The 14,060-nt window shown below is 37.6% G+C and overlaps 1 protein-coding gene across 1 annotated transcript; it reads left to right on the forward strand.

Moving 5' to 3' along the window:
• Positions 1–1,433: 1,433 nt before the first annotated feature.
• LOC133519555 (uncharacterized) lies at positions 1,434–3,931 on the forward strand. The gene is made up of 3 exons (XM_061853561.1): positions 1,434–1,567; positions 3,140–3,233; positions 3,683–3,931. Exons 1-3 carry the CDS (start codon positions 1,499–1,501, stop codon positions 3,859–3,861), a joined length of 342 nt encoding a protein of 113 aa, XP_061709545.1. The 5' UTR covers positions 1,434–1,498; the 3' UTR covers positions 3,862–3,931.
• The last annotated feature ends 10,129 nt before the right edge of the window (positions 3,932–14,060 follow it).

The following is a 14,060-nucleotide window of genomic DNA, read 5'->3' on the forward strand; positions in this document are numbered from 1 at the left end:
AAGAAAAAATGCATAATATTATTACAACAAAATAGCTGGGTTCTTATGCTAAACTATAAGTTTATCACTTAATTCAGACACGAAATGGTTATGAAATAGAGTGGTTATTTTCTAGTAGAAGTTTTGGGAATAAATCTAGTTAACATACATATATATAACGTGTATCTACCCTCTGCGACGGTATTATGGTTCCATTTTTATCACTTGTCACTGTGCCCGTCACTTTCGCGCTTACATACTTGTTAGAACGTGACAGATATGGTGATAAATGATAAAGAGCCGACCATCTTAGCCCTACTGGACATAGATGAATAGGACGTGTCGATTAGGGTATTTCTAACCTATGTACAAAGGCTCATTCCAAACGACACAGTATTAACGGAGAAATTATTGATTTACAATTTAATACATCAGAACACGATAATTAAGAGTATGTCATGTCTGGCTTAAAGGACTCGCATCCAGGCCATAATTTAAAAAACAAACTTCCTCTCTTATTGCACAAATAACCATTTATCTACAGTCGTTACAATATTGTAACATAATATGTCAATTGTTGTTTGATGATAAATAATATATATCCAAAGCCATTCAAAGGCAAAGATTATCCATAGCCATTCAACGTGGCAACGCGGCGAGTGTCATGGGTACTTTTGCGTCGGGGGGGTCGTGGGGTGAATTTTTAGTGTAGGGCGTTATTTAGGTTAGTAGTAAAGACCTAATGTCAGGTACTCTTTAGTAGTTAAATTTCTAGTTTTAGTTTAGTCTCAATTGTTAGCTTAAAAATTAATAGTTAAATTAATTATTTATATTTTAATTTAATTTTTCTTTAATTGTGTAATTAGTAATACTAAATGTAATGGTTATTTTTTTTTATACTACGTCGGTGGCAAACAAGCATACGGCCTGCCTGATGGTAAGCAGTCTCCGTAGCCTATGTACACCTGCAACTCCAGAGGAGTTACATGCGCGTTGCCGACCCTAACCCCACCCCCCTCGTTCAGCTCTGGCAACCTTACTCACCGGCAGGAACACAACACTATGAGTAGGGTCAAGTGTTATTTGGCTGCGGTTTTCTGTAAGGTGGAGGTACTTCCCCAGTTGGGCTCTGCTCTAGATCTGGAATGACATCTGCTGTGCTGTGCCCTACCACACAAGGCGAGATGACATTCACATTGCCCATACCTCTCTTTTGGACGTAGTTTAAGGACATACCCGGGTCCAGGTCCATTTTATTAATATATTAAAATAATAAGCAACATGGTTAATAATATATTATAAGTAGGTATGTATACATATTACTGAATCATACTAGCCAAGCTTAGATTATGTAGTATAGTAGTCTTAGTAAAACAATTTGTTGCGCAAATAAGAAACATAAACAGGATAAATAAAAATACATATCATTAGTATGTACAATTTAATTGAATGCCTCCGCACTTCTACATAGGTACCTTTTCCGTTTGTAAGTGTATTTATTGCAGTATGAGTAATATTAATGAAGCTGATTCTTGTTCAAAGCGTCTTGCTTGGGACAGGTTCAGTCACCATGCAGACGGCAAGCCAGGTAAACGAATTATATTATTTTGCTTGAACAAGCTTTTTTTTTATTTATTTGCAACCAAGTACAAAACACATACAACTTAATTCTAGGTGTACAGTACGTGGACCCTGATAGGGCGCAGCAAAACTTTATGGACTACATAAAACTAATTTTAATCGTATGGTATATAATGGCTATTAAAATATAATTACAATTCGAACTATTCCATAATTTAATAAACATTTCATAAAAGTATTTCATTAAAAATGATTGATTGACAAAAGAAAATACAAATAAAAATAAAATAAAAATGATATTATATAGCTTGATATCGTGATGCATGAAAATAAATGAAATACAATAGTTATTTGAGCAACAAGAGAGGAAAGTTGGTTTTTCTTGCGAGTGTTGATTTTGAGTCCTGTGTAAGCGAAAGAATCAAAAACAACTTTGCTCTCATGTGACACATACAACTTTTCACCTCAGTAGCGAGAACATATTAAAGGTTAAAAAAATTCAACATCAAGTAAAGTTAACCACATTTATTTACATTCATGAATGAAAAGCATCATCTTTATGACGAAAGCTTGTCTCACTCCCTGGAGAGAGGAAAGTAGGCTTGTTAGAGCTGCTGACGTGAAAAATATCGAGCGTAATGCCAGATTAAACGTCTACAGGTCTGTCTCTTGGTAAGTAGGTCATTTAAATATATAAAATGATTTCATTTCATATATTTCCTTGCTTTGTGTGTACCTACAGTAAGTCTTATTAATAAATTATGTCTCAACACAATCCTGAGAGGGCAGTGCAGTTCAATTACAGATAGAATATATATAATTATAATGTATTACGTATTATGACGACCGGTTTGGCCTAGTGACTAGTGACCCTGCCTACGAAGCTGATGGTCCCGGGTTCAAATCCTGGTAAGGGCATTTATTCGTGTGATGAGCATGGATATTATTTGTTCCTGAGTCATGGGTGTTTTCTATGTATTTAATTATTTATATATTATATATATCGTTGTCTAAGTACCCTCAACACAAGCCTTATTGAGCTTACTGTGGGACTTAGTCAATTTGTGTAATAATGTCCTATAATATTTATTTATTATTTATAATACAGACGTCATCAATTTATCATGCATTAAAAAAGATATACGTCACATATTAAATAGTTGTATTAATTATTACAATATTATAATATTTATATGTCAAAATTACATTGGACACAAACAACACACCTTGAAATTCTTCAAAAAGCTATTGAACGCACTATAGAAGGATTTTTTGTATGCTTAAAATGGTAATATAGGGTTAATAGTATTAGAGTAATACACGGACTAAGATGTTAGTTAGTGCTTCTGGGCATTTTCCGCAAATCGACAACCATTGTGCCTATTTTGCGTGAAACGAGGTAGCGCTACTCTAACCACCTCCTCCACGAAGCCTAGCAAAGTTTTCAGGTTGCTAACTGCATCTCCTAGTGTGCACGAAGTTCCTAGGTATTTGTTCCTGTATACTTCAACCTGTTTGCAGTCTAGGAGATTTTTTTTTTGTTTCTACTAAGACGCTAACATTATATCATAATTTCCAGATTGCGTTGGTGTTATGCCTAGTTTTGGGCCTGCTCACTCAAAACTCGGCAGCTGATGGCGATCAAAATTTGTCTGTCATTGGACTTGATCATGGTAATTTTTTTTATAATTATGTAGGAACTTTATTGAAAGACCAATTAGGACTACGACTAATATCTTACATCAGTGGTATGATTTCTATAATGTTTAATTATTAATTTTAACTAATAAAAAGCAGAGATATTAACAATAGAAGCGTATAAATTCCGTACAACTCCGGGGTAACTGTAGTTGTCTAGAGATGACGTTTGATATTTCAGTTTTCAAAACTATAATGGCACGATCTAGATCGGATACCAATCTCGGAAACACAGTTTCCGAATTTTCAGACTTGTATTTGTATTACAATTATAAAATTATTGTATAAAAATAATCAAGACAACATTTGATAACTAGGCATCTGTCAACGCACAGTCCACACTACTAACTAAATTTAAACTTGCAACGCAACCATTGATATTTATGAAATGACGGAATAACATAGACGTAATATTTCATTTTAGAAAAAATACCGGACCAATCTCAACTATATGAGACAGGACAGACCAGTGCTAAGGGGCCCAGACAAATGAAAGACGCCATTTTGAAATCAAAGTCAGAAGACCCAAAGAAAGAACCAGGAGATGTCATTACGGGCTGGCTCAATGCTCGGTATGGTACACAAAATGGTACGGTATGGTAAATAAATGATATATAACGATTTAATGCTAGTTTATGTGGCTAAATAATAAACAAGTACATATTCATATAAATGTTTATTTCTTGAATGATCATAACAAAACCTTTGAAAGAATCCTTCCTTAATAATTAATGTTTATTTCATATTTTCTACCTTTTAAATATAATTAGGTATGTCTAAATGTTAGCGTGAGCAATGAAATTTGAATATCAGGCGCTAAAAAGTATAAATAAAACCTGATCTTTACAGCTCAAGCCTCGTTTGACTGCTCCCTTGCTCCAACCCTGCTACACCTTTACAGTAGGTAAAATAAACCTGCAAACACAGTGTATCCATGGCTCCTCCACACGATGACCCAGCGCTGGACCAGTGAGATGGCCATGCGATGGTTATGGCTGCTCTACACGATGGCCCAGCGAGATGGCCATGCGATGGTTGACGCACGCACTATGGAATGGGCTACGTGTAGATGCATATGCACCATCGGTGGCCCACTACCTTTGATGTGCGGGTGAAAAACCGACACCGTGGCCATCCCACTGCCATCCCGTCGCGCCATAAGCCATCCGACGCCACTACCCTCTCTTCGCGCTGGACCATCTTAGTGGGCCCATCGTGTAGAGGAGCCATTAAACCTTATGTACCCTTATAAGCTGCTCATACACACTAGGGTATGTTTGCGCAGTTTTATCATCTGTGCAGGTAAAACGGAGCATGTTTGGCTTTCGACTGAGCAGTTTCCCTATACAGCTTTACCTGCGCAGTTGAAATGTACAGGCAAAAATGTGCCTAGTGTGTAAGACCAGCTTTATAAAAGCTGACAATGCACTCGTGAACCGACTTACAAACGTTCATAGGCTAAGATGACCGCTTTTAAACATACATGCTTGTTTGTTACCATCGTGAAAAAGGTGCCAACAATACTCACTAATGTTTTCGTCCCATGACGCTGAAAACTTATTCGTCATGACCACAAGGATAATTCCATGAATTCAATACTTATTGCCACAATTTGCGTCTGCTTTAAGATAACGTCAATTCTAGTGACTCACAGACCACAATTAAATTGCAGTTTGCTCATAAAATGGTCTTAGTCACTGAATATGTTTGCTATAACAAAAAAAACATTTATTGCAGATCAATGATCCATAGGATGTTAGTAACAATTTGGACTTAATAACTAAGTTAGTAGGAGTAGAAAATATACAAAAATATATACACGAAGTCTCAACCTATTTGGCCCTTCCGATGGCCACTTCGACCTAATATTTGGTCACAGGGCAATTAAGACTCTCTGACAATACTCTGAGGAGGCCGTTGCTGCTGCCACGCACTCGCCTGAGTAGTGATCCCACACGCTTGCGTCTCATTGCGAAAAAGTCGTCCGTTTGCACTTCTTTTCATTTCATTTCGTTTATTGCAGAACCATGGTTACACAAAGGTGTTAACATGTATTAAGTGCATGCATGGTTACCCTGTCAGGGCGTAGCAACATTATTAATATTCTAAAAAACTTCTGCAAACATGCTGGACGCACTGCAGTGCTTCGGCAGCCGCAACAGCATCCTTAAAATATTGTTGTATTGGACTCTCAGTGCATTGTATGCCCTCTGTGTAAAAACTACCCACAGACTGCAAGTGTAGAACGCCTGACAGTAGGCTTTGAAAAGCGTCAATTTAACTTGTTCATTACACCTTGCAAATCTGATATTGATATGATATTGCCTTTTATATTTTAGTAGGTGCTTGAGTAGGGTATGAGTAATAAGCCACTAGAATGTATCTCCGCATGAGGTTAAAAAGGATTCATCGTCATCATGAATGCACGGCAGGTAAGCTTGCAACAATTATAAATCCACACTATTTCTTTCAAATATTACTATGGTTTTTAAAAATGTATCCACGACGGTTGAGTGACGCTCCTTAATAAGACGTAATTTAGGGAAATGGATCCAACCCATAAAAACTGTCGTTATTATTTTTAACTTTCTGTCAAGCAGAAAAATCATTCATTTAAATGACAATTTAGGGGATGGATCCTATTCTCTAAGCTACATATGTCCAATATTAATAATGTCAGACCAAGACAAGTCTGCAACGATTTTGATAGCACACGCAGCGCAAGTGTTATTTTAAACGTATAATTTATATGAAATTGTTATCGCTGTTGATAACGCTTAATAACATGAAATAGGTAAGTACTCACCTAATACCTATAACATCTAGTTGACAATACATTGAATTTAAACATATTTATTATGGAGTGTGGAATTAAAAGGAGTGAAATCTCTTAAGGTAGAATTGTTGCGAAAGTGTCCAGGTGGCCTACCGCGAAAATCGAAATTCGCAAAATGCGGAGATCTTTCTCTTTTACTCTCACTAAGACGTAATTAGAGTGACAGAGAAAAATGCTCGTAATTGACGAATTTCGATTTTGGCGGTTATAGCCCAGCTGTCAGTAGCTATAAATAATAGTTCCAAATCTCTCCAGAGTAGCGCTAGAGTAGCTGAGAACCTTGGCGTTATTCACGGAGTGAAGTGCGCTGTCTATGATTTGATTTTTTTTTCATGTATTCTAGGTATTGTAGCGCCACCTATTTAAGGTTTTTTGATGACACTTTTTTGTACATGGATATTTTATTCCTTACCTCCACCTTCCATAATATTTATATCCTTTGTATTTTCAACCCAATTTTTGCAAAAGTTTAATATTTTATTTTCTGCAGCTTGAATCATAACACTTACAAAGGCAACGACAATTGCTATGCAAAAAATTAAGGCGCAATGTTCAACAACAACAGAAATTCAAGATTCACATAGGGATTTAATTTTTTTTACAACCTTTAAACTTTCAAACCGTTAGACTCAAAAATGAATAATCCGCTCAAGGACATTCAGAAAATATCACGTCAGAAACGTGCCCTAAGCGGAAAAGCGTATAATGTGAAGTTGAAAAGAACAATAAGACTTAATTTTTAACATAAAAACTGTAGATGTTTATTTAATTTTATAGACTGTTCTGGTGTTTTGCGTGTTTTGGGGGCTAACGATGGCACTATCGCTCGACGAAGATGGTGAAGATTTGTCGGTCATTGGGTTAAATAGCAAAGGTAAAAAATATAATGCCTTCGTCAAGAAATACTTTCCAAGCTTTTTTGAATATGGTGTTTCTTACTTTTATTAGTCAAAAATTGCATTTTTGGTACAAGCTTTTATCGCTATTGTACTATTCTTTCCACAGGGAGCTAATACTCGTCGAAACAATTCTAAAAACACCAAACACAATTAGGTTGCGTTTATTAGACGGCTCATCTGCTCGTTTGCTGACTATATTAACAAAAAAAAGTCCAGTTTTGTTAAACATTCTCAATTGTTTTTCAGACAAATCACCCATCCAGACAACTACCAACCAACCAAAGCTAACCTTTGAGGCGAGGCACAGAGAAATAGACGAGTACTTGCGAGCCCACCGGGCCGAACTAGGAGACGTCGTGGACTGGTTCCAGAGCCGGTGGTCGGGATCTCGGTGGGATTAACTGTAACCCTTGTAATTTAAACTTTCCATTAAATTTTTAATTGTATTCAAGAATTGACATTTTATTGGCTATACAACGTGGAAACTAAAAGCTAGCGTAATGGGAACTTTTCGAACAGATGCGATTCGGGGTGGTCCTTTTTAAATGAAATGACTGTGTATAAAAAATGTCGAAGCCTGTGGTGAATAGCTTTGTTTGTGTGCAATGACGACGCCTGTCGCTGATTTATGGGTGTACCCTCCTGACGAAGCCTGCTTTGCGGATATGAATTTGTCATTATTTTAGAAATACTTAATTTTGATTAAAAAAGTATATGATTTCTAAAAAAATAAGTATTGACGTTGTTTATGAATAAATAAGTATCTTGTACCTATTCAAATGAAAAAACGAAATTTCAACGGTTTAAGCGGCAAAAGCTGTTATAGGAATAATATAGACGAAGTTTTACTTAAACGTGCCTTTAAACAGATGCCCCTTTTTACCTGTGTACTGTGTATCTGTAATATATCGGTCAAGTGTAATCTCCACTTACCCACGTCTCGACAAGACGTACAAGCCAGCAATTTGCAACAGTGCTGTGAGAACTGGCCACAATAAGCTGAATTGCTAACTACCAATAATGTTCAAATTGTTACGCTATTAATCAGCAAACGACCAGACCAGCCGCCAGATAGATAGCGGTCACCATCGCCCATGGACTTAAGCAACATCGAAGGAGCAGATTATGGGTTGCCGACACTTAAGAACACTGAATACCTGCTTCTTAAAGATTCCCATGTCGTAACGCAACGGAAACACCTCAGGAGGTTAACTCATTCCACATTCTGCACGTTCTGGGAAGAAACGATCGAGAAGCCCGATTATTCTGACCTCGTTGACGACCGGTCTGGCCTCGTTGGTAATGACCCTGCCTATGAAGCCGATGGTCCCGGGTTCAAATCCTGGTAAGGGCATTTATTCGTGTGATGAGCATGGATATTTGTTCCTGAGTCATGGGTGTGTTTTCTATGTATTTAAGTATTCATAAATATTTATATATATTATATAACGTTATCTAAGTACCCTGGACACAAGCCATATTGAGCTTACTGTGGGACTTAGTCAATTTGTGTAATAATGTCCTATAATATTTATTTATTTATATTTTATTCTTGGTGTGCCATGTATCTAAGAAGTGGAAATGAGCTGCTTTGGCGGGAGGGGCGTTGATAAAAACAAGACAATGGCACCTTTTCAAAAAGTTATTTACAGCATTCCTCATTTTACAGACGTTTGTATACTGATGTGTACCATGGTGTATTGGGTCAAGTCCATTCTCCTATACCTTCGTCCCGACATAAGCCAGCAATTTGCGATCGTGCTGTGGGAACCGGCCACAATAAGCTGCATTACTACCGACAATGTTCGCTAATTGTTACGCACAGGCCTTTTTGTCGTTTGTCATATAATGCTGCTATAATGCTGAATCGGCCGATTGTGTCGACTTTTTTCTGATATAAGGTCAAATCACTACAGGGTATGAATTCTAGACATTCAATTGTTTTACAAAACAGATGCCGGTATAATATGAATCACATTTTTTTTATACTACGTCGGTGGCAACAAGCATACGGCCCGCCTGATGGCCATGCAATTATTGTATTATTATTATGCAAGTATTGTTCATGTAATTATTGTCTTCTAAATTTCATAACCCTGACAGTCCGCCAAAGGAGCAAAATCCTACTTCCTAAACTCAAGCTGGAATCATGATCACGGTTATCGACGTGACTAGATCTTTCAATCTTTATAAATTGACGTTAGAACCCTGCTTTCATATTGATTATCACGCTGTGACGTGGCAAATAAATCAAATTACGAGTACTTGACTGTCGATGGGTGAATCATTAATCTTTTCCGTCAGCCAGGTGAGGTGACAACAGTAGCACAGTTTGTAAGAAGAACCTTTGTTTACCACGTTATATTAACTATTATGGTCGGTAGATGGCCCATTGTGTGCTTATAACCGCCACAAAACTTCATGTTTGGTTAATTTTAATGCCATAAAACCAGGCTTTAAAGAGTGATCCAGGCGACCATAACTATGACAACGAGTGACAAAAAGTAGATTCACTCATCTATTCAGTTTTTTAAAATAGTTTTGTTCATGTTTCTGAACTGAACTGAAAAAGAATCATCCCTTCCCTTTCCTTCTTCATCGCGTTGTCCCGGCATTTTGCCACGGCACGGCGTTTTTTTGGCAGGCTCATGGGAGCCTGGGGTCCGCTTGACAACTAATCCTAAGTTTTGGCGTAGGCACTAGTTTTTACAAAAGTGACGGCCATCTGACCTTCCAACCCAGAGGGTAAACTAGGCCTTGTTGGGATTAGTCCGGTTTCCTCACGATGTTTTCCTTCACCGAAAAGCGACTGATAAATATCAAATGATATTTCGTACATAAGTTCCGAAAAACCATGAAAAACTCATTGGTACGAGCCGGAGTTTGAACCCGCGACCTCCGGATTGCAAGTCGCCACGCTCTTACCGCTAGGCCACCAGCGCTTCCCTAATAACCAGTAAATATATCCTGGGACAGACCGCCGATAGACCTCATGTCTGTCTCATTATAATTACTTTTATCATACCCTCATGACATAACCGACTGGGTCTCACGTCATGCTTGACAGCGCTAAGGAATTAGCCAATTTAAAGACAAAACGACGTATTTCTATCTCAATATCAGCATGGCTTTAAAGGAAAAAATACCTTAAAGCTTACGGCAGTTACGACGAAATTTTGAATTTTCAATTGAAGAATCTTTACAAATGGCGTAAGGCGGTTGTACATTTAGGTTCATTTTTCCTTAAAATGTATAAGTATGTTATGCTCTTTTGTCTGATCTTGGTAGTAAGTAGCTACAGCTGTAGAATACTACTCATTAGTAACTGTGTATACTTATTTTCGTGAAGTGGGTCAATGTACGGCGTGCAATATCCGATTTGTGCTATTTGTCAAATTAAGGATTTGTTGTTTGTTATTAGTTGGTACTATAAACTCGTATGGCTTCGTGTACAAAGGCTGCTATAATTTGCGAAGAATATTTGTTTATTTATTCCTATGCGAAGAAATTTAAAGGTGAACGTGAAGTCCCCAATCCACTTTGGTGATGCGTGGGGATTATTAGACCAAGCCCTCTCATGCGTGAATTGCGTGATAGTAGATATTGGCTGAATAGTATATAAATCAGCTGACAGCAGATGGATAGATACATTTGTTTAGATGTCGGCTAACCTGACCAACTATGAACAACATTGAGTAAGATAAGGCCATTTTACTCGTAGAAATTTTCTCTATTACTGATACTGATACTGCGACTTAGGGTAGCTCCAGCCAGCAATTCAAGGACTAGGAAGAAGAGACTACGAGAGGGAGGCGAAGTTGAAGCAAAATAGCACTGGGAGCTCGCATGACTCTGCTCATTCAGCCTAAGCGGCAGCGAGTCGGTGTACTATGTCAGCGTCACATCACACCGGCTAAGCCTCAGATGCTAAGTCAAACAAAGTACGCATGCTAACCAGCTCATTAAGCAGCTACCCCTGCCACACCGCCATTTTTACTCGTAGAAAATTATTCTATTAGAAAAAAACACCAGTTAAAACAAGTCCACCTTCATGTACAAAGGGAATTGCACAAAATATTTTTTTTCAGAGGACTACTATACGAGGTTAATTAAAAAAAGAGGAAAGTAGGGGTTATCAAAAGGTCGATAACACGCACTTGACACACTTTGAGCAAGAAAATGTCAATAGACTAGGGTGCGTTGGTAGTTTGGAAGAAATACACGGGAATAGACAAAAGTTAGTAAATGTCGCAACAAAGTTTAGAGGAAGTACGTTTTGCAAAAAAAAACTTAAGATACGGGAGGGACCTAATATTTATCAAAATACCTTTGTTTCTACCAGCCCCGGTCTCCCCTATAAATACCATCTTTACGGTTGTTACAGCACGCCGACAATGACGACCTTTCCATTGACGATTGGTCGCGCCGAACACTTTGATTAGCATTATTTTGTTGGTTTTAGATGATTGTGCACGTTGCTACTTTCGGCTTAATTGTGATGAGATTTGATGATTTTATGAAAGGGACCTCCCAAAAGGGGTCGCTGATAAGGCCGCCTGAATACGTACGCAACAGGCCCAAACAGGAGGGGAAAATCAAGGCAGCGATGGTGCAATGTTATCGCTAAAGATTTAAACGCCTGTGAGTTAGCGGAAACTTCGGTCCAGGAACGAGCGAAGTGGAAGGAGAAAAGTAGGAAAGCGGACCCCGTCACAGTACGGGGCTAACGCCAGGAGGATGATGATGATGATAAAAAACTGTCACTGACAGCTTCCATTTAGTCTTCGTTTGAGGCCCAGTATCTTACGGAGGATCTTCCTCTCGGCAACTATCAGCATATTTTCTTCCTTGAGTGTTAATGTCCAAGGTATTCGCCTTGGGTTAAAACGTGTAAAATTTCAATATAACAAGTAGCTACAATTTTGCATTAGCCAATAGCTAATTTAGGCTTATAGCGCATGTATTAATAACGCCATTAATCTGCAAAAAATTAGAATCGAGCGATGTGACCTTATTGACTATTAAACAATACTAAAACCAAAAGATTATCTTATCACAATCTATCTAACTTAACTTCACATTTCGCCGCTTATTTCGCATTCAGACCACATCAAATCCCGGTATTTTTACCATTGTACACACTGAACTGCGATATTATACGACAAAACCATCAATGCAAAGTGACCTAAGTCAAATTAAATCTAGCTCTATTATCAACCGTATGTCCCTTGCATCACGGTACGATTTCGTTTCTAGATTCTTTGGGATTCCGTCGTTATTTAAAGTGTTAAGCGATAGAATTCTAATGCCGTCATACACGTCACATAGGGTGTGAATGGCAATATTTTTGACCGTTAACATACTGCCAAGCTCCACGTGATTTGTCCTATTAGTTTAAAAATGACTTGTCTTCATAAAACTCAGTGGCACATTATACCTTTTATAAATAAAAAGGCACAGCTCATGGCAATGTTTCTTAAAAATAAGCTTTATATCGACGTAAAGGAGTTCTTTTTTCTTTGAATTGACTTTAGATAGATACTGAGAATTGTGAAGTTATTGTGCTAGTCATGATTTTATTTGTCATTTAGCATAATGATGTACGCAAATCTTTCAACAAATTTAGATCTATGGGAAAGTATTGTTTAAGCTATTTTTTACTTAGAATATTATTTATGATTTTATTACAAACTAACTTCTGTCCGCGAATGTGTTTACGTATTTTTACTTACGTCGTTTTAGTAAGTTGATATTTTTTAAAGCCTTTTAATTTAACCGATAGGTGTGCCACATGTTTTTTTTCAACTTTTAGTTATATGTATGGAGTCACAAAATACACCAGTTCCGAATTTCGTTAAAATATATCTTATAGTTTCCGAGTAAAATGGCTATGGCATACAGGTAGACAGACGGACATGACAAAACTAGAACGGTTCCGTTTTTGCCATTTGGGCTACGGAACGCTAAAAATCCTGGCATGTCAGGGGGAAATCCTAATGTTCACGCCAATGCCTCTAAACTAGACGATCGTGCTCCCCAGCCTTGTAGAAGTTAGTAAAATTGCAAATTAGATCAAACCAAGCAGTTTGTTTTTCCCATTCTCCATGGCAACTAGACTTGAGTAGTTCATGATGCTTATGACTTGTTGTTAAGACATGACTTGTGAACGAAATTTATTCTTACATGTTGTCAAATAGTAGTGATTTTTCGCGACCAAATAATTTTCATCACCGTTGCTCCAAAAAGATCTTATTTCATGCAGGTATACTGAAGAACAAAGGTATATATATATATATATTTTTATTATAGGACATTATTACACAAATTGACTAAGCCCCACAGTAAGCTCAATAAGGCTTGTGTTGTAGGTACCTAGACAACGATATATATAATATATTATAATTATAAATACATATAAACACCCATGACTCAGAAACAAATATCCGTGTTCATCACACAAATATATGCTCTTACCAGGATTTGAATCCGGGACCATCAGCTTCATAGCCAGGGTCACTACCCATTAGGCCAGACCGGTCGTCAACAACGTCACGTATATTGTTCCCGCGGGAGCGGGAGTTACGTATTGTCAAAAAACGCTATAACTCAACTCCCTCGGGAGATACAGTTTTTTTTTTACTGTGTCAGTAATTCATATTCATATGAACCAAGCAGGTATACAGTTTTTCTTTTAAAATACTGACGTTTATAATTTATTTTTAATTTTTTGTAGAGGAGACCATCCGGATATAAGAAACCATTTTTGCCCAAGCTGAAACGGAAACCTTCACTAACGCTCGGACAATAATATGTATAAACTATGTACATATCACCACAATTATAATGTGAAGAAAAGAGCGTACTCCCATCTTAAATTTCGGCAACGCACTTACAACACCTTTGGTGTTGCAGGTGTCCATGGGCGGCGGTATCATAAAAAAAAAAACATATGCGGCATATAGATAGAGAAGATAGATGCTTGCGGTGGTATGGGCACGTCATGAGGCGAGACGAGGGCCATATAACGAGAGCAGTAATGCAAATGGAGGAAATGAAGCGAGGCAGAG

Source organism: Cydia pomonella, chromosome 7, assembly GCF_033807575.1.
Source record: "Cydia pomonella isolate Wapato2018A chromosome 7, ilCydPomo1, whole genome shotgun sequence".
Classification (NCBI taxonomy): Eukaryota; Metazoa; Arthropoda; class Insecta; order Lepidoptera; family Tortricidae; genus Cydia; species Cydia pomonella.